Source organism: Rhodnius prolixus, unplaced genomic scaffold (genome assembly GCF_049639745.1).
Source record: "Rhodnius prolixus isolate KJV_2025 unplaced genomic scaffold, Rpr scaffold_9, whole genome shotgun sequence".
Classification (NCBI taxonomy): Eukaryota; Metazoa; Arthropoda; class Insecta; order Hemiptera; family Reduviidae; genus Rhodnius; species Rhodnius prolixus.
The window spans coordinates 10864546-10886114 of record NW_027411604.1 but is presented as its reverse complement, the minus strand read 5'-3'; the positions used below and the strand labels follow the sequence as shown (position 1 = coordinate 10886114).

Genomic DNA, 21569 nt, shown 5'->3' with positions numbered 1-21569 from the left:
ACTGGATTGTTGATGTTTTGCCTTTGATTGTTAATATTATGCCCAAGACTAGATTTTACATCTTGGGTACATCTATATTGAAAAAGAAGAAGTAAAAACTAGTAGAAAAAGAGAAAAAGTAGAAATCTCCTCCTAATTTCACTGTATTGCTGCTGATTCTGCCTTTGATAATTAATATTAGGGCCAAAGCTACATTGTACATCATGGGTCAATCTATTTTGAAAAAGAAGAAGTAAAAACTAGTGGAAAAAGTGGAAATCTCACTCTAATTTCACTGTATTGCTACTATTTCGGTCTTTGATAGTTAATATTAAGGCCAAAGCTAGATTGTACATCTTGGGTTGATCCATGAAGTTAAACAAGAAGTTAAACCTAGTGGAAAAAGTGGAATAAGTCACCTCTTTTCTCTGGATTTTACTGTTTCTGCGAGTAATAGTTATTACTAAGAGAAAAGGTATACTGTAAATGTTAGGGCAATGCTTATTGATAGTTAATATTAGGGCCAAAGCTACATTGTACATCTTGGGTCAATCTATTTTGAAAACAAGAAGTAAAAACTAGAGGAAAAAGTGGAAATCTCATTCTAATTGCACTGTATTGATGCTGTTTCTGCCTTTGATGGTTAATATTATGGCGTATACTAGATTGTACACCTTGGGTCGATCTATTTTGAAGAACAAAAAGGAAAAACTAGTAGAAAAAGTGGAAATCTACTCCTAATTTCACTGCATTGCTACTATTTCGGCCTTTGATAATTAATATTAAGTCCAATGCTAGAGTGTACATCTTGTGCTGATGCATTTTGAAAAACAAGAAGTAAAAACTAGTGGAAAAAGTGGAAATCTCACTCTAATTGCACTGTATTGATGCTGTTTCTGCCTTTGATAATTATTATTATGGCCAATACTAGATTATACATCATGGGTCAATCTATTTTGAAAAAGAAGAAGTAAAAACTAGTGGAAAAAGTGGAAATCTCACTCTAATTACACTGTATTGATGCTGTTTCTGCCTTTGATTGTTAATATTAGGGCCAAAGCTACATTGTACATCATGGGTCAATCTATTTTGAAAAAGAAGAAGTAAAAACTAGTGGAAAAAGTGGAAATCTCACTCTAATTGCACTGTATTGCTGCTGTTTCTGCCTTTGATATTTAATATTAAGGCCAAAGCTATATTGTACATCTTGGGTCAATCTATTTTAAAAAACAAGATGTAAAAAGTAGTGGAAAAAGTAGAAATCTCTTCCTAATTTCACTGAATTGCTACTATTTCGGCCTTTGATAATTAATATTAAGGCCAATGTTAGAGTGAACATCTTGTGCTGATGCATTTTGAGAAACAAGAAGTAGAAACTAGTGGATAAAGTGGAAATCTCACTCCAATTTCACTGTATTGCTGCTGTATCTGCCTTTGATAATATTATGGCGAATACTAGATTGTACACATCTGGTCGATCTATTTTGAAGAACAAAAAGTAAAAACTATTTGGAAAAGTGGAAATCTTTATTTATTTTCGCTGTATTGCTGCTGTTTCTGCCTTTGATAGTTAATATTAAGGCCAAAGCTGTATTGTACATCTGGGGTCGATCTATTTTGAAGAACAAGAAGTAAAAACTAGTGGAAAAAGAGGAAATCTCTATCTATTTTCGCTGTATTGCTGCTGTTTCTGCCTTTGATATTTAATATTAGGGCCAAAGCTACATTGTACATCTTGGGTCAATCTATTTTGAAAAAAAAAAAGTAAAAACTAGTGAAAAAAGAGAAAATCTCTATCTATTTTCACTGGATTGTTGATGTTTTGCCTTTGATTGTTAATATTATGCCCAAGACTAGATTTTACATCTTGGGTACATCTATATTGAAAAAGAAGAAGTAAAAACTAGTAGAAAAAGAGAAAAAGTGGAAATCTCCTCCTAATTTCACTGTATTGCTGCTGATTCTGCCTTTGATAGTTATTATTATGGCCAATACTAGATTGTACATCATGGGTCAATCTATTTTGAAAAAGAAGAAGTAAAAACTAGTGGAAAAAGTGGAAATCTCACTCTAATTTCACTGTATTGCTACTATTTCGGTCTTTGATAGTTAATATTAAGGCCAAAGCTAGATTGTACATCTTGGGTTGATCCATGAAGTTAAACAAGAAGTTAAACCTAGTGGAAAAAGTGGAATAAGTCACCTCTTTTCTCTGGATTTTACTGTTTCTGCGAGTAATAGTTATTACTAAGAGAAAAGGTATACTGTAAATGTTAGGGCAATGCTTATTGATAGTTAATATTAGGGCCAAAGCTACATTGTACATCTTGGGTCAATCTATTTTGAAAACAAGAAGTAAAAACTAGAGGAAAAAGTGGAAATCTCATTCTAATTGCACTGTATTGATGCTGTTTCTGCCTTTGATGGTTAATATTATGGCGTATACTAGATTGTACACCTTGGGTCGATCTATTTTGAAGAACAAAAAGGAAAAACTAGTAGAAAAAGTGGAAATCTACTCCTAATTTCACTGTATTGCTACTATTTCGGCCTTTGATAATTAATATTAAGTCCAATGCTAGAGTGTACATCTTGTGCTGATGCATTTTGAAAAACAAGAAGTAAAAACTAGTGGAAAAAGAAATCTCTAAGTATTTTCGGTGTATTGCTGCTGTTTCTGCCTTTGATAATTAATATTAAGGCCAAAGCTACATTGTACATCTTGGGTCAATCTATTTTGAAAAACAAGAATTAAAATCTAGTGAAAAAATGGAAATCTCATTCTAATTGCACTGTATTGCTGCTGTTTCTGCCTTTGATAGTTATTATTATGGCCAATACTAGATTATACATCATGGGTCAATCTATTTTGAAAAAGAAGAAGTAAAAACTAGTGGAAAAAGTGGAAATCTCACTCTAATTGCACTGTATTGATGCTGTTTCTGCCTTTGATTGTTAATATTAGTGCCAAAGCTACATTGTACATCATGGGTCAATCTATTTTGAAAAAGAAGAAGTAAAAACTAGTGGAAAAAGTGGAAATCTCACTCTAATTGCACTGTATTGCTGCTGTTTCTGCCTTTGATAGTTAATATTAAGGCCAAAGCTAGATTGTACATCTTGGGTCAATCTATTTTAAAAAACTAGATGTAAAAACTAGTGGAAAAAGTAGAAATCTCTTCGTAATTTCACTGTATTGCTGCAGTTTCTGCCTTTGATAATTAATATTAGGGCCAAAGCTACATTGTACATCATGGGTCAATCTATTTTGAAAAAGAAGAAGTAAAAACTAGAGGAAAAAGTGGAAATCTCATTCTAATTGCACTGTATTGATGCTGTTTCTGCCTTTGATTGTTAATATTGGGGCCAAAGCTACATTGTACATCATGGGTCAATCTATTTTGAAAAAGAAGAAGTAAAAACTAGTGGAAAAAGTGGAAATCTCACTCTAATTGCACTGTATTGCTGCTGTTTCTGCCTTTGATATTTAATATTAAGGCCAAAGCTATATTGTACATCTTGGGTCAATCTATTTTAAAACTCAAGATGTAAAAACTAGTGGAAAAAGTAGAAATCTCTTCCTAATTTCACTGAATTGCTACTATTTCGGCCTTTGATAATTAATATTAAGGCCAATGTTAGAGTGAACATCTTGTGCTGATGCATTTTGAGAAACAAGAAGTAGAAACTAGTGGATAAAGTGGAAATCTCACTCCAATTTCACTGTATTGCTGCTGTATCTGCCTTTGATAGTTAATATTATGGCGAATACTAGATTGTACACATCTGGTCGATCTATTTTGAAGAACAAAAAGTAAAAACTAGTTGGAAAAGTAGAAATCTTTATCTATTTTCGCTGTATTGCTGCTGTTTCTGCCTTTGATAGTTAATATTAAGGCCAAAGCTGTATTGTACATCTGGGGTCGATCTATTTTGAAGAACAAGAAGTAAAAACTAGTGGAAAAAGAGGAAATCTCTATCTATTTTCGCTGTATTGCTGCTGTTTCTGCCTTTGATATTTAATATTAGGGCCAAAGCTACATTGTACATCTTGGGTCAATCTATTTTGAAGAACAAGAAGTAAAAACTAGTGAAAAAAGAGAAAATCTCCTCCTAATTTCACTGTATTGCTGCTGATTCTGCCTTTGATAGTTATTATTATGGCCAATACTAGATTGTACATCATGGGTGAATCAATTTTGAAAAAGAAGAAGTAAAAACTAGTGGAAAAAGTGGAAATCTCACTCTAATTTCACTGTATTGCTACTATTTCGGTCTTTGATAGTTAATATTAAGGCCAAAGCTAGATTGTACATCTTGGGTTGATCCATGAAGTTAAACAAGAAGTTAAACCTAGTGGAAAAAGTGGAATAAGTCACCTCTTTTCTCTGGATTTTACTGTTTCTGCGAGTGATAGTTATTACTAAGAGAAAAGGTATACTGTAAATGTTCGGGCAATGCTTATTGATAGTTAATATTAGGGCCAAAGCTACATTGTACATCTTGGGTCAATCTATTTTGAAAACAAGAAGTAAAAACTAGAGGAAAAAGTGGAAATCTCATTCTAATTGCACTGTATTGATGCTGTTTCTGCCTTTAATGGTTAATATTATGGCGTATACTAGATTGTACACCTTAGGTCGATCTATTTTGAAGAACAAAAAGGAAAAACTAGTAGAAAAAGTGGAAATCTACTCCTAATTTCACTGTATTGCTACTATTTCGGCTTTTGATAGTTCATATTACGGCCAAAGCTAGATTGTACATCTTGGGTTGATCCATGAAGTTAAACAAGAAGTTTAACCTAGTGGAAAAAGTCGAATAAGTGTCTTCTTTTCTCTAGATTTTTACTGTTTCTGCGAGTGATAGTTATTACTAAGAAAAAAGGTATAATCTAAATGTTAGGTCAATGCTTTTTGAAAAACAAGAAGTTAAAGCCATTGGAAAATGCAGACATGGTCATTATACTCGTATTTCACTGTAATGCTGTTGTTCAACATTGGATAGTTAATATTAACTCCAATGCCACATTGCAGTACCTGGGTCGATCTATTTTGGGGAACCAGAAGTAATAGCTAGTGGAAAAAGTGGAAATCTCATTCTAATTGTACTGAATTACTGCTTTTTCTGCCTTTGATAATTAATATTATGGCCAACACTAGATTGAACACCTTGAGTCGATCTATATTTAAGAACAAGAAGTAAATACTAGTGGAAAAAGCTGACATCTCATCCTAATTTCACTGTATTGCTAATATTTCGGCCTTTGATAATTAATATTAAGTCCAATGCTAGAGTGTACATCTTGTGCTGATGCATTTTGAAAAAGAAGAAGTAAAAACTAGTGGAAAAAGAGGAAATCTCTATGTATTTTCGGTGTATTGCTGCTGTTTCTGCCTTTGATAATTAATATTAAGGCCAAAGCTACATTGTACATCTTGGGTCAATCTATTTTGAAAAACAAGAATTAAAATCTAGTGGAAAAAGTGGAAATCTCCTCCTAATTTCACTGTATTGCTGCTTTTTCTGCCTTTGATAGTTATTATTATGGCCAATACTAGATTATACATCATGGGTCAATCTATTTTGAAAAAGAAGAAGTAAAAACTAGTGGAAAAAGTGGAAATCTCACTCTAATTTCACTGTATTGCTACTGTTTCGGCCTTTGACAGTTCATATTGTGGCCAAAGCTAAATTGTACATCTTAGGGTTGATCCTTGAAGTTAAACCATAAGTTAAACCTAGTGGAAAAGTCGAATAAGTCTCCTCTTTTCTCTGGATTTTACTGTTTCTGCGAGTGATAGTTATTACGAAGAGAAAAGGTATACTGTACATGTTAGGTCAATGCTTTTGGAAAAACTAGAAGTTAAAGCCATTGGAAAAAGAAGACATGGTCATTATACTCGTATTTCACTGTAATGCTGTTGTGTTGTTCAACATTGGATAGTTAATATTAAGGCCAATGCCACATTGGAGTACCTGGGTTGATCTATTTTGGGGAAGCAGAAGTACAAGCTAGTGGAAAAAGTGGAAATCTCATTGTAATTGCACTGTATTGCTGCTTTTTCTGCCTTTGATAGTTAATATTATGGCGAATACTAGATTGTACACCTCTGGTCGATCTATTTTGAAGAACAAAAAGTAAAAACTAGTGGAAAAAGTGGAAATCTCATTCTAATTGCACTGTATTGCTGCTGTTTCTGCCTTTGATAGTTAATATTATAGCCAATACTAGAATGTATATCATGGGTCAATCTATTTTGAAAAAGAAGAAGTAAAAACCAGTAAAAAAAGTGGAAATCTCCTCCTAATTTCACTGTATTCCTGCTGTTTCTGCCTTTGATAGTTATTATTATGGCCAATACTAGGTTGTACATCATGGGTTAATCTATTTTGAAAAAGAAGAAGTAAAAACTAGCGGAAAAAGTGGATATCTCACTCTAATTTCACTGTATTGCTACTATTTCGGCTTTTGATAGTTCATATTACGGCCAAAGCTAGATTGTACATCTTGGGTTGATCCATGAAGTTAAACAAGAAGTTTAACCTAGTGGAAAAAGTCGAATAAGTGTCTTCTTTTCTCTAGATTTTTACTGTTTCTGCGAGTGATAGTTATTACTAAGAAAAAAGGTATAATCTAAATGTTAGGTCAATGCTTTTTGAAAAACAAGAAGTTAAAGCCATTGGAAAATGCAGACATGGTCATTATACTCGTATTTCACTGTAATGCTGTTGTTCAACATTGGATAGTTAATATTAACTCCAATGCCACATTGCAGTACCTGGGTCGATCTATTTTGGGGAACCAGAAGTAATAGCTAGTGGAAAAAGTGGAAATCTCATTCTAATTGTACTGAATTACTGCTTTTTCTGCCTTTGATAATTAATATTATGGCCAACACTAGATTGAACACCTTGAGTCGATCTATATTTAAGAACAAGAAGTAAATACTAGTGGAAAAAGCTGACATCTCATCCTAATTTCACTGTATTGCTAATATTTCGGCCTTTGATAATTAATATTAAGTCCAATGCTAGAGTGTACATCTTGTGCTGATGCATTTTGAAAAAGAAGAAGTTGAAACTAGTGGATAAAGTGGACATCTCACTCTAATTTCACTGTATTGCTGCTGTTTCTGCCTTTGATAGTTAATATTATGGCCAATACTAGATTGTATATCATGGGCCAATCTATTTTGAAAAAGAAGAAGTAAAAACCAGCAAAAAAAGTGGAAATCTCCTCCTAATTTCACTGTATTGCTGCTGTTTCTGCTTTTGATAGTTATTATTATGGCCAATACTGGATTGTACATCATGGGTCAATCTATTTTGAAAAAGAAGAAGTAAAAACTAGTGGAAAAAGTGGAAATCTCACTCTAATTTCACTGTATTGCTACTATTTCGGCCTTTGATAGTTCATATTAAGGCCAAAGCTAGATTGTACATCTTGGGTTGATCCATGAAGTTAGACAAGAAGTTAAAAATAGTGGAAAAAGTCGAATAATTCTCCTCTTTGCTCTGGAATTTTACTGTTTCTGCGTTTGATAGTTATTATTAAGGGAAAAGTTATACTGTACATGTGGGGTCAATGCGTTTTGAAAAACAAGTTAAAACCATTGGTGAAAGGAGACATTGTCACAAAATTTCACTGTAATGCTGTCTTTTCAGCATTTGATATTTAATAATAAGGTTATTATTTGATTGTGCATGTTGGATCGAACTATTTAGAAAAATCGGAAGCAAAAACTATTTAAAAATGTGACTATTACTTTGAGTTCTCCTCTGGATTTTGCGGTCTCAGTTGTCCTTATTTCTTAAAATAAGTTGAAAGAACAGTGGAAATAGGCGGAATTCCAGGATAGATGTATCTTTAATAGTGATTTTTAATTTCAAATAACCACTTACTATAGCAGGCTCTATATGCACTCTTCGTAACATTGGTTGCACTTTGTTACTACTTACGTATCATTCTGTTGGGTAAGTGAATTATGTTTCTTCGCCACTGCTCCTAAAGGCAATATTGCCTCAACGATCGTTCGCTATTAACCTCCACTATTTCCTCAAAACATTCATGACCTTTATACTTCAAAAGATTGGCGAGTGCATGTTTTATAACCTATGACTGTGGCAAACTGCTAAATGCAGACTGACCAACAACCAAGCACGTAGGCTGCTTGTACAATAGTACGAGTCCAACTTCTCCCGAATAACCGTAAAATATAAAATAAATATATAAAACAAAATATTGGTATGGATATATTGGTGGATAATCTTGCAATGCTCCCACAAGATTCGTATATTATTAACTGAAGGGTTAGAGCTTATGTTAATGGTGTTGCCGAGTCAAGCGGGCGCATTTAATAAAAGAATCTTAAACGAATAAGGTGAAACTGAAGTGAGTTGAAGCTTTTTTAATAATGATGTAAATGAATGATAGATACAAGCAAAGGTTTTAAGTAAAATTGCCCATTTTTTCAGATGGTGCTCATCGTTCAAGAACTATGAGAACGGATAACATATATAACGCAACATAACATAAAAGATGTGTTGCTTATTAATACTAACAAGACAAGAACAGTATTATGATAACAGAACGCGCCGACTTTAGATTGCGCCCTGCTGTAGATTGTTGCAAACATCGACTGGTCTTCAGTAAAATATTTCTGTCAGATATTATCAACAGAAAAAGGCGCTATGGTAGCTGAGCGGTTAGATGCCAGACCTGCATTGTGGTTTTGTGTTCGATTCCCGGACTAGGACTTGGATTTTTTTTTAATGTTTAATATGAGAACTTTGTATTAAAGCATGTTTGCTGCTACGACACCCAATTTGGCCGTAAAGTCCACCTCAAAAAACAGACAGTACTTCATCAATAGAAAGCAGAAGAAAGCTCTGGAATCATTCCATTTCATAGCAAGGATGTAGTGGATCACTGAATTTAATAAATAAATAAATAAATATATTATAAAATCAAATTTACAAAATAAATCTCTTTCACATATTTAAATAACTTTTTTTTAACGAAAAATTAGTAGTTATTTCTACTTTCAACAGCTCTCAATTGTTTACCATCTCCTGCAAGGCATTTTGGACGGAGTATATTAAAATAAATTTTTCCCATAACGTCAGCTACAGAAGTTTTCGTCCTTTTCAGACAATAAAAAAATTTATTATCACAGTTACAATGAGACCTGGAAAAAAATATTAAATAAATAATTTCAAATAATGTATTTACAAAATGAGAATATAAGAAACTAAATTGTCAAGACTGCTTCTACCACGTTGGTAAAAACCTTTTATTTTCGAAATGCTAAATTACCAATAGCATTTTTACAACCATAATTTTGATGTTACTTCAAATTTCTAGAAAGCATCGGTTAATGTCGCCTTTGACTACTTCTTACAGAAGTAGGATATTAAAACCTACTGAAGAATGTAATAACACGTTGTTTGGTGTTTGGTTTAGTTATTTTAACTTATTTTTTTTTAATTTGAAATTTTAAACTATTTTAACAATGGTTTTCTTAATTGATTTGCGTTTATTATATTTCAAAGAATAATGCAGGAATAAACATAATAAGCTGCAGCAGCTAATTACTGAGGTGTGCAAATCACTGATGTTTTTATGAAAAACGAGGGCAAAAATAATACTCATTTAAATTTAGCAAATTCCAAGTGAACAGACCAATTAAATACTTTCCAGGAAAAATGATTTCAGTAGAAAACTTAAGGAGTTTTAAGAATTTAGGAATTAAAATTAATATTTTGTGAACAATTTAAGTTTAATTTAAAAATGTGCCTCTAAACACTTACTTTCTAATAATGGTAAATATTAATATAAATAAAAACTTACATTGTCATAAAGGATGAATTATTCACAACTCCGTAATCAGTGCTACGACTTCTTACTTTCTTTGGACAGAGATCGTGTGTTCTACAACATTTATCAACAATAGCATCGGAACCCAAATCGTAATAATTTAAGGCTATATCACCTGCACCACACCAATTAGTACCTGGAAGAAAATATACTTAATATTAAAACCATTAATCTAACAATTTTTACTCACAATATTAACACTAATATAGATTGCGTAATATACAATCGATAAGTTTCACTCAATTTAATGTACACGCAATTTATAATTTTATTAGATAACTCAATTATTCCGAAAGAACTAAAACTTATTATGAGGGATGAACTTGATGTGTTAATATTACAACTTTCTCTTGTGCTGAAATATATCGTATTTCACATTAGTATATTTCTTCTTAATAACGATGTGAAAAAATTTGCTTAATTAAAAAAGATAACTAAGAGTTCTTCAGAGCTAAGATATGCTATGACTGTTAAGCAAAACTGAGAGAGAGATATCGCTTCAGTGGACCTGATTTAATATGGAGCTTCTTTTCCAGCATCAATAAACGAAATCCAGTTCGTTTTGAAGAACTATTAATGTTAGATTTAAATGTTAGTGCATATAACTACAGAGTCCTTTGATAACACTATGGAGATATGTATGTACACCTGTAGGTTATGGGAGAGTTATGTTAAGTAGGTTATACTTGAGCATTGTTATGAACCCAGCATTTGTTAGCAATAAAGTCACTTTTTTACACTTATTTTAATTGAACCTTTACAAATAAAAACAAATAAAATATATATACGCCAATTCTGTATACCAACTATATACATAGTATGTATACGTGAGGTTCGACCTGAAGACTACATTATTACTATTAAAATGTATACATGAGTACTCTGCACTAGAGAGTACAAGGAACCTGATTAAAAAGTATATACCAAAAAACTAAATGTTTTATCTGTAGTGATTAGCAGAATGTGTGCATTTTTATGGAATTTAATGCGTAAAAATGTATATTTTCCTGATAATAAAAGTATTTCAATCAATCTAAGTGAGAAATATTTTATGGGCCTATTTAATTGTTATAAAATAAAATATAATTTCAACAATGATGGGAGACTTTTCTTGAATGAGATTTTCGAGTTTTTAAAAATTTAACAATTTTCTTAATGCGTTAAAGAAACTAAATATCGCGAATCTTTAGCGTGATGCTTCGAATTAATTATCAAACATTATTATTTACCTTCTAATATCAATGGATTTACATCTCTCTCCCTACCCTGCAGTTCGGTTTTCTGGTTTGGTAGATGAGCACAAGCGTGCATTAAGTCCATCATCTGCTGGAACGTTATTTCTTTCGCTTTTCTTCCTATAGCCTTCCTCAGATCATTAAGAGCTTGTTCTTTTACCTCTTTATCTCTGAAAAATAAAATAAAATTAATATAATGAAATAAAAAGTTTTCAATCTGTTCTAAAATGTTAATCCTAAGGTAACAAAACTTAGATACACGAAACTCTTAGAAGCATATTTCTTCTACTCGGTTGTTCTTCAACCGCTGTAATCTTCAATTTTAGTGTTTACAGAATCTCAAATTGAAGAGAATAAAAATAATAATACAGATGATGGCTCATCTTAAACTGAAAAGAAAAAAGTAAATAACTAAATAATAATAATGATAACAAAATGTACATTTTAATACTAATATTGTATCGACTTAATAACCCAAAACAAAATAGATAAAAAGAAAAATATATAAATAAATAAAAAACATCATGGAAGAAACATTTATTTATTTATTTTCTTTCATGCCAAGTCCATATTACTTTCAGCGAGCTTACCGAGAACTTTATCCTTCATTGTCCTATTCATGCTTTTGTAAAACTTGGGATGATGTGTGCTTCAGCGCACAAGGATATATGTGCAAAAAGAGGCCTTTTTAGAAATATATATTTTATTTTTTTTGTTTACAGTGTGATAAAGAGAGTAACTCAGGCATCTTTTCTATTTTATTTAGACTTACAAGTGAATTGAACAGCCCTTTCCTCATTTGTGAGTTAACTCAAAATGAATAGAGTGTTTTATAGAGCTCCCACTAATTAATTTTCAGCTTCATAAGTTACTAGCGCTGCCTGCGGAGAGTCCACTAACTATTTGCCTATTTAGAACGAATCCTTTTCTGCGGGCAACGCCCACTTTGGTTACTTCCAGCTTTTATTTTCTTTACTGCATTTAAGATTAATTCTTAAGTAAATAAATTTGCCATAAATTTAGTTAATAAAATTCTGCATTTAGAAAGTAATTTCGCCGGCAGTACCAGAATGGAGGATCCACCACTAGTTTAAGAGTTTTTTCTATGAGATCTCATTCAATCAGTACAATTAATTCTTGGAGACCTATTTTTTAAAACGTTTTAAGATGGGTGTGATATAGAGTGCTGTCAGAAAGGGTTTCTTCAAGAACAGAGAAGTGTCTCACGAATATGAAGGTTTTTACCATCAAAGTACTGATTAAGAAACACAAAAGTAAAATACAGGAAACTGATATCAAATATCTGAGGAAGATAGACGGATAGATTAGAAGAGACAGGATTTGTACCGTCACAATAAGAACCAGCTTGAAAGTATATAGCTAGCGGAAGTAATAGAGTCTCTGGATGTATGTATATGAACAATCGAGGGGCTTAGACTGCCACTGAAGTACCAATTAAGTTGAAGGGGATTGTTTCCAGCCCTATTAGTTGTACTATATGAGTTGCTAAAGTACCAGCTTAAAGAAAATGGAGTCCGAAAATGTAAAATCCCTGAAGGGATCGCTATTTTCCGCGATTTACTTGAAAACCACTTAAGATCGTTGATTTAAACCTATTAAATTATAATAATAATAAAGTTGATTTTATCCAACATTAGCGCACATGTTTTTAATGTTCCTGTTTTTCTTTATTGATCCATGATTGTTCCTGATTGATCGATACCTTAGAAGCAGGGAATTTGATTTCCACTATGTTTCTGCCATATTTACACTTGTTGTCTGTCCAACTACTTGGCTATATTCAGGAGGCTATCCTAACATATCAATCATTCCAACCAATCTGGTGCGTTTTATACAGCGCGTATAATAAAATATCGTCCATTATTTCCAATAATCAGCTGATACTAACACAATATTCCTACCATAATCAGCTGTAATTTTTGAAGTAATTTACTGAACATTTAATTTTACATAATTTACTTACATAAAATATTAATTTAAATGCATATTTTGAAATGTATTGGTCAACGTGTAGGCGTTTACACCCAGATGCTAGGGGAGAGAGGGCAGAAAGCAAAGCGTACACCTGGTAAAGGCGGAAGTGTGGTGAAGCGAGGTCCAGCAATAGCTAACAATTAGATTAAATGAAAATATATTAAAGAACTGTAGCTAAGATAGGATTGACGAACACTTGCCAGTTGCTGAGGGTAGCGGAGAGCATGAAGTGCTGGGCAGAAGGTATACGCCAAGAAAGAGGTGAAAAGAAGCGGAAATGGTGAAAGTGTACGTGTCTATGTTAAGCGTAGAGAACTGAATTGGGCTATGAGATGTTAAAGGTGAGTGGAGGGTACCAGTGGAAGTGAAGCGTGGGCTGTCATACAGGCAGAGTTGCGGTAAGAAGCATACCTTTATGCAGACTCCAGAAACGTACAGGACGCTGGTCAGTAGCGGACTCCCTCTTCAATAGATAAGGAGGTGACCATATGGTCTAAGAGAAGGTAGAGGGGGTAGTTTTATAGCGCGAGTATGGCCCAGAATAACACAGAAACAAGTTTAAATAGATAGAAGGCTTAAGAGAACCTAAAGAAAGGTTTTAAATAAGCAAGAAAAGCTGAAAGTCCATGAAGCGGACGAGCGAAGTAATAACTAAGTTATCAGCGATAAGAAATATAAAAAGGAAATTATAGCTGATGCGTACGTCAGTACGAGCGCGGACGAGAGGCTGGCCACCCAAATTGGCCGAACGTCTCCGGCCACGCCCGAACAGTGAAATTAGTTAAAAATTATTAACTTTAATGATGTAAGTTACTTACTTCAATCACTTGTGCTCGCAAAATTATCCTTATTAAATACCAAATGTGCTACAATATTTCTGTGATAATTTTGAGTAGAATTTTGAATTCCTGCCCTATATCCATTAGACAACTGCATGCATGCACATTAGCAACTATTTGTGCAGTTATCAACAACACTCGTGGTATTATTATCGGTGAACAAAACTAAAATTCCGGAAGTGTGTTTTTTTGCAAACAGTTTCTTTTCCTGATTAAACCGTATTGCTTTTATTTGAAATGCTTTTGATGAAAATTGATTTTCAATTAAAGGATAATGGAACAGAAAAACTTTTATTGAAATGTAGTAAATATTGAAGGCAAACAAACGATTTAGTTAAAAAAAATTAAAGTTTGACAAAAAACATTGAAAACATTAGGGGTTAGTATTGATTTTTTCTTTCAACGTTTGCATATTTCAAGATCAATGGCCATCGTTCTAATTAAATCTCTTACTAAAATTTATAACATTTATGCAGCCCAGTTTCAATAGAAACACACATTATGTTGTCAATTGTAGAATTAATTTATAAAAGCAATTAATTAAATTCGATGAATCATTCAAAGTCGAATGATTAGTAGTGGGGGATACCAAAACAATACCAGGAGATCAGAGAACCCAGATAATATAATACATTTCTGTAACCTATTATTCTGTAGTTCTATTGTCGAAATCCACTGATGTTATTTGATCTTATCGTTTAATTACTCATATCGATAATTGTGTACTACAAGAGTCTGGTCTCCCTTTGTTGTTTTAGACATTTTCTTTTGCTTTATAGCAGCACAAATTTCCTAATGATAGTTTGGTTAGTGAATTAAGATATACTCAATGCTGGTGGTTACTTCATTGTTACAACAGAAGAGGGTTAGCCTTGACTACAATGAAATATAAACCGTACACAATACCGTTTTAGTCATGGACTAATTGAATTAGTTGTTCTCAATACTGACTAATGCACAAAATGAGTAACTAGCTGTTCTATACAATAACCTAAAATAATTTATATAAACCAAACATAAATAATCTGATGGAAATACATGTATAGATCTAAATTTGCATCTCTGACGATTTTCTGAACGGAAGTGTACATGAAATAGATATAGAGAGGAGATTTGCAATTACATGTTTCTTAACAAAAATTTAAACGGACGGGTATGGTCTAGTGGTCAAGAGCGTCGCTTCGTGAGTTGGAGATCCCTGGTTCGAATCCCGCTTATGACTACTTTTTATTTGTTAGAAAAAAAAATTGTTTATAGTGAAGTATGAGCTTCTGCCCCCGTCCACGACACCTAATTCATAGATGGGTGTTAAGCTCCGCCTTAAAAAAAAAAAAAATAGGCGATTACTCCTTTATGAACAAATTCTCATCGGCAGCTGCTAGAAAGCACCTTTAACCTCTCCCTCTACCTTATAACCAATCCAAAGAAATCAAAGAATGAATCATTGAAATCAAACAGATTATAACATACTAACCGCTTCCATTAAGAGCAAAATTAAAAAGTCAATCGCGCCTCGAGCGTTATCGTGCGGGTGATTTTGGTGATAATCTCTGCAGAATTTTATCGTAACTGAAAATATCACTGAAATTCATTTTTCTCTTGAAAGTTACACTGAGTAAGAAGATATTATTGTGATCGATTTATCGATTTTTGTAGTTTTCATGGAAAATATCCGTTTAGAGTTTCCATGAATGGATTTCACAAAGACTGATGTGAGTGAGTAAAAACCCCGTTAACTCACCAATGAAAAATCGAAGAGATCAAATTCCGTTTACCTTAATAATATTAATGCCAACAAACAATTTGAAACTTTAATTTGAAGTAAAAGAAAATCACGTGATTCCTTCCATAAGAGATTTTCGTTTTTTAAAAATAATTCCCTGTATCTTCAAACCTTTTTAATGTATTACTATGGATTATTACTGTACAATGAAATTTAAATAGTAACAATTAATTGAATTTACCAACTAGATTATGTTTACTAACAATATTTTATACTTAGAATTACTAGTAAAGATTTGAGCTACAAAAACACTAACTAAACAAGACTGGCACCACAATAATAATAACTTTAATATAGTTTGCTAAAGAGACTATAAAGGAACTAAGTTAAGTATTAAACGTTAAGTTTGCGATGAAAAGTAAAATTAGTAGTGCAACCCAACTTTTGTAATTATACTGTGTGCCTAGTGTGGTATTAGTATAGTTTAGTAGTTCTGGTTCAGTAGTAGTAGTAGTGAGCCCTGTTTGGTCTCTCTTCACAACTTTCTAGAATTTATAGGCCAAACACTACTTGCTTACTAAATAGTGTTGCTTCTTTTACTACCTTTTTTGTTCTTTCCCACTTCTACTTCTACTTCTAAGTAAAAACTCAAGTTGGTAATTAAATACATATATATATATAAAATATGAGATATTATTTTATTGTCCTCTATATATTATCTGCTATTTAAATGGCTGTATTAAAAAAAAAAAGAAGTTACAAGTGATTATTTAGTTACCGGATGTTAACAATTATTTCGATGAAAAGTAAAAGGAAGTAAGAAAATTGTAATCATTACAGTCTATGTTCACTACATTCTATATACAGTATGTATTTTTTATAATAGATTTAATTATGATGGATGATTTAATTATTTTTATTAGAAACTATAAATTTTAATAATTTAATAATCCACATGCATAACGATATAGGCGGATGATATCCTTGGCGTTAACGATTGCAAAATGAACGATTCCTCCAGGTGCTTGGGTCAAGTGATGAAGGGTGTTCAGCGCTGCAGCTGATCCTCTTGGGACCCCACAGCTCATACTGGACTCAGACAGGGCACAAAAGAAGGTGGATGAACTCGAAACAAACAGCTTAATTCAGCTTTTTTTGCTGTTATTGTTACCAACAACGTCCAGCCTATTTGTTTTCTCCATTACCTCCGCGTCTAGAGATGACGCATTGCTACGCATAAAAAGCATCTACGTCTTTCGTTAAAGAGTTCATGCAACTACAGGCGTTCTGGGTATAGCTCCTGCTTCATGAGTTGACATCACTTTCGAAGAATCGGCTTCATCTTCTAGGGATGATTGTTATAACAAACTAACTGAAGCATTTAACAAGGTGTGATCAGAAAGCGCGTCCTAATTGTCTAGCCTCACACATGGTAGTGTTCTTTCATTATCGCTTTCTGTTTTGTGAAATAACCAATCCAATGGGGGGTTAAATGCTTCCCCATCAAATTCTTCATCCACACTAGGACCTGGTAAAGTTTCCCTCCGAGTAAGTCGTTGGCTTCCTCGCCGTTTTTTATGACGATGCAATCTTCCTCTACCTTCATCCATTACATGAAGATACTCACTGCTTTCTAGCACTCTAACTAATATAACACATATTCAAAAAATTGAAACCTAGTTATGATTACGGATGCACAGTAAAATGTCGATAATTTTGACTGAATTAGGCAATCTAATGATGAATAAAACTAGCGATAGTAATCGCTTTTTTCCCATCTTAAAGTCCACCAACAAATTAGGTGTCGTGAATGTGGATAGAAGCACATACTAAATATTAACCAAACAAAAAGTAGCTACACTACATTGGTCATCAGAGGTTGCCCTCATAAATCTTCTAGGTAGTGGTACACTGTGGGTAACCAGTCGTGCACAGAGTAGCTTCGCCCTCTATTTATACAGTAATGGAAGTTTTATTGATCTATGAGGGTAGCCTTTCTAAGGAAGACAGAGCAAAGTTAGTTACTAGCACAGAAGGGGCTATCTTGTCCAAATGGAGATCAAAATCCGAACTGAAAGGAGAGAATAAGCCTCGAGTAATGCTACCCTGAAAAATGAACCATTGCCAAACCTCCAGCTACGAAACTGCATCGTTTCCTCTGTACTATTCCAATTATTACTTTAAAATTTGTATTAAAAATTATTGTAATTTAAATTTAATGATAATTATACAATTCGTTCTTAAATTTTGCCTTCATAATTTACACCTCACCTTTCTCCAACCAAGTGTAACATAAAAACCTCACCAAATAAATTTTTTCAGTCATTCAGTAATTAATCACTAAAATTATTTAAATATTTTATGGAACCATCTACAAAATATTACAAATAGGCAAGAAACAATAACGTGTATTGGAGGAGTCGTTCGTCCCTCTTGTAGTTTCCACAATGAATGAAACTGTATTTACAGAAAATAATTAAACTGTTGAGAAGATTATTTGAAGAGAAGAGAACTTGCAATGGGCAGAAAGTGTTACACATGAAAGTTAGAGACGAACAAGTAGGACGGCTCTTTCTCTACATTAACTGCTGGTGAATTCATCACTTCATTCATTCTAAATGTTTTTTTTTTTATTAACTTTCATTTGGAAATTAGTTAGACTAAATCAAGCAATTCTAATTGATTTAGTTATCTATAATCTAAGAAGATTTACCATTTAATATCAGAAGTAGTCGGAGGTACAAATTGCTAACACGCGGCTCTAACTACAAAATTTGGAGTAAGTATTAAATATAATTCCCTTCAATATTACACAGTAGGATATAGCATCTTCTACATCACTAAGAATGACTCTGCTACCTTTATTTTTCAAAGAAAAATTTCCAAACAAGAATAATAAGCTTTTAAAAGAGAGCCAGTCTAAAATTAAGCATGGTAAGTATAAATGCATGATGGTTATTTACAGACAAGCTATAAGACTTATTCATAAGAAGCTGTCTTAAATCAGATTACTCAGAGAAGACAAAAAATAATAAATTATAGTGAGAATTTAATCTAAACTTAATCAGGTGGCTGGTAAAGAACAGCGTGGCCAAGTTAGATTCGCAAGCGAATTCTACTCTGGCAAAACTTGGAATTTTGGCTTAATGCTTTTAAATTATCATTTTAGATAATATTATTTAGGAAAAAACACCTGACCTTACAAATGCTCAGCAATGACCCTTCAGAAAGATTTCCACCAATCAAATTTCCAGGGCGAAAATCAACTAAATTGTGGCGAACGTAAAAGAGAAAGACGCAAACAATTAATGAATGAATAGAATTAAATGGTCACAACTTTAAAAAAAAAAATGGTACAAGATCTTTGCCTCAAACTTTCTAATCGGAAACCCTGATGTCATCACCAGGTGTGGCATAAAACTTGCGCTTTCTAGCACTTTTAAATTTTGAGCTAATCGCTTAAAGCAAACATAGAATCAGTAGACAGAATACTAAATATTAAAGAAAAATAGTTAACTGGAATTGAATTAACTTTTTACCAGCATGGAAAATCCCCAAACCAAGCAATGACGTTAATGGAAATTGTGGCGCCGTTGACGTACAATTTGGAGAGCCAAATATTTCGTTTGAGATTCCACTGCTTTCGCAATCTTAATTTTGTTTTAAAATCAAAAAATTAATAGAAATTAAAAAAATATATAAAAAATTTCAATTAACATAATTCTATCCGGTCTGTATGACAAAGAACATTTGTCGATAATCATGAAATATGAATACAGGAAGTGTTTGAAATAACGGGCAAACGATGGTTTCCAGTGGCTTTTAAGAAAAGGTTTTAATGGCTTCATTTAGAGTCTCAGTTGTCTTTCTTAAGTAATTTTACAGTTCAATCAAGCTAGTGACTGAAAAAATAGTTGAAAAAAATCGTTTCACTGTATTTAAAAAGAATATTGCTAGTTGTTAGGGGATAAGTTATATTCGGAAATAACATTTATTATAAGATCCCTGAATTTGAAGCACCTTGCCAATACAATTACAGAAAATAGAACAAAAATTCTTATTATTGTTTCCTCTTCATTTAAATTCTCTCTTGTACTTCGTTTAAGCATATATTTCATTATGCTACTTTGTAATCACAAGTTGTTTTAATCTAGGAATCAATTTGAAGCCAAGAGAACTTAAATGACTGGACCATCTTCTCTAATACTGTTCTAATATATTCACCAATTCCAACTGATATCTTAATATTAGAGAAGGTAAAATAGTATGCCAAAGAAAACTTCATGTTTTTGGAAGGGAAAAAAATTCCATTTTGATCTGGAAAGATAGTAAACTATAATGTGATTGCATAATTTATAGACAAGATTCTAAATTCCATAAATTTACAAGTGATCAACTAAGAGATATAAATAAAAGTAATATTCAAATGTCATCTCTGTTTCTGTGATTGCACAGATTGGTCCATTTTAAGGTGAAGGAAGTTCTAAATAAGATACCACCGATTGTCAAAAACGAAATTAATTTGTATTTTTATTTTAACAAACACTATTTTCTTTAAAATGTTTTAAATAGCCAATGAATAAGCTAAATAAATAGAGCCAGAATATATACAGTAAAAAGAAGTCAAATTGTTTGTGTAGGTATTATTGAATATTGTTAGTATTGATTGAATAATGAAATATATATTTGGAATGTTTTTATTTTAAACAAATATATAAACGAAATGTAGATACAATAAAAGGGGAGAGAAACGCAAAAAAAATAAATGAACATATCACCTGAGAGGACATGAAAGTAATAATGAAAGGAAATAATATCACTTACCATTTTACAGATTTTTCTTTTCAGGTTTTCATTTGATTTTTGAATAAAATTTTTATAAAATGCGTACAGGGGAAGGGTGTACTTATAGCTTCCAACTAAAAGGGAAAATCCTTTAAGTAAACAAGTTGAATCAGTTGTATTGTTGTAACCTGATTTTGGTGATTTACAACACACTTAAAATCAACTAAAAATACTGATTTTTTAAAGTAAAACTGATTACAGAAATGGCTTAACTCGAGAGCATCCGTGTTAAAAGTATTCCTCCACCAGATTTGCAAAAAGAAGAAGAGGTTATAAAGAGAATAACATAATAACTCACAGCACTTCGATCAGCTCACATCCGACGAACATCTTCTTATGCAGAAGTTCGACCACAGCAATTGTCTGCTCATGATGGAATATCAACAGTTTGGAGGAATCACTTACTCTAAATCCAGAGTATCCTTTATATGAACGAGCAGATTGGCCGACACTAGCACCAATTAATAATAATTCACCAAAAATGAAGATATACCATTTCAAAGTTGATAGCATTATAGCACTAGAACGTAACACAACCACATCTGAGCTGTCATTGTTTTCTTCACTGCTCTCTAAATAGGTGTGTGTATATAAACTTAGTACAATCCCCACCACAATTGACACGTCTGCCTGGATTTGCCTCTTCCTGTATCTACGTTTGAGTCTCTTTGTTTTATTTCTTTTTATTTAAATTCTTTCTTCTACTACTTACATTTAGTTTTCTTTTTAGTTTCAACTGTTCTTTTTGAATGTGGTTTCCATTAGTAACTACAGAGGGGGCCGCTAACAAAGTAGTTGAAAGCTCTTCTAATTTATTTTTAATCTCCCTCTTTTTTTCCTTATTCTGTAAAACTTAATCTTTTTATTAAATTGAGTTTTTAATTGAGTTCTGTATTTTTTTTAAATAAACGTGTATAGGTATATATAATTATTTTTCAAATGAACATGGCCACAATTTGTTTTAATACTTTACACACCCCATGAATGAAAATTCAATTTAAATCTTGAGGAACATAAAATTAAAATCTTCTTCTAGAATGTACTAAAAATGTTGCTCCAATAAACTTTACAGT

The 21569-nt window shown here is 32.4% G+C and overlaps 1 protein-coding gene across 1 annotated transcript; it reads right to left on the bottom strand.

Annotated features, from left to right (window-relative positions):
• Window positions 1–8901: 8901 nt before the first annotated feature.
• On the bottom strand, window positions 8902–21092 carry LOC141453969 (phospholipase A2 phaiodactylipin-like). Its single transcript, XM_074127660.1, has 4 exons — window positions 20795–21092; window positions 11089–11264; window positions 9833–9995; window positions 8902–9170 (listed from the first exon to the last, which is right to left on the bottom strand). Exons 1-4 carry the CDS (start codon window positions 21007–21009, stop codon window positions 9008–9010), a joined length of 717 nt encoding a protein of 238 aa, XP_073983761.1. The 5' UTR covers window positions 21010–21092; the 3' UTR covers window positions 8902–9007.
• Between the last annotated feature and the right edge of the window lie 477 nt (window positions 21093–21569).

Excerpts from the sequence above, each read along its gene's own strand:
- LOC141453969 (XM_074127660.1), bottom strand. The coding sequence starts at position 21,009 with ATGCTATCAACTTTGAAATGGTATATCTTCATTTTTGGTGAATTATTA. Across the intron at positions 11,265-20,794 it reads TGTGAGCTGATCGAAGTGCT|AGATAAAGAGGTAAAAGAAC; the intron begins GTGAGTTATTAT and ends TTTATTTTTCAG. Across the intron at positions 9,996-11,088 it reads AAATCCATTGATATTAGAAG|GTACTAATTGGTGTGGTGCA; the intron begins GTAAATAATAAT and ends ATTTTCTTCCAG.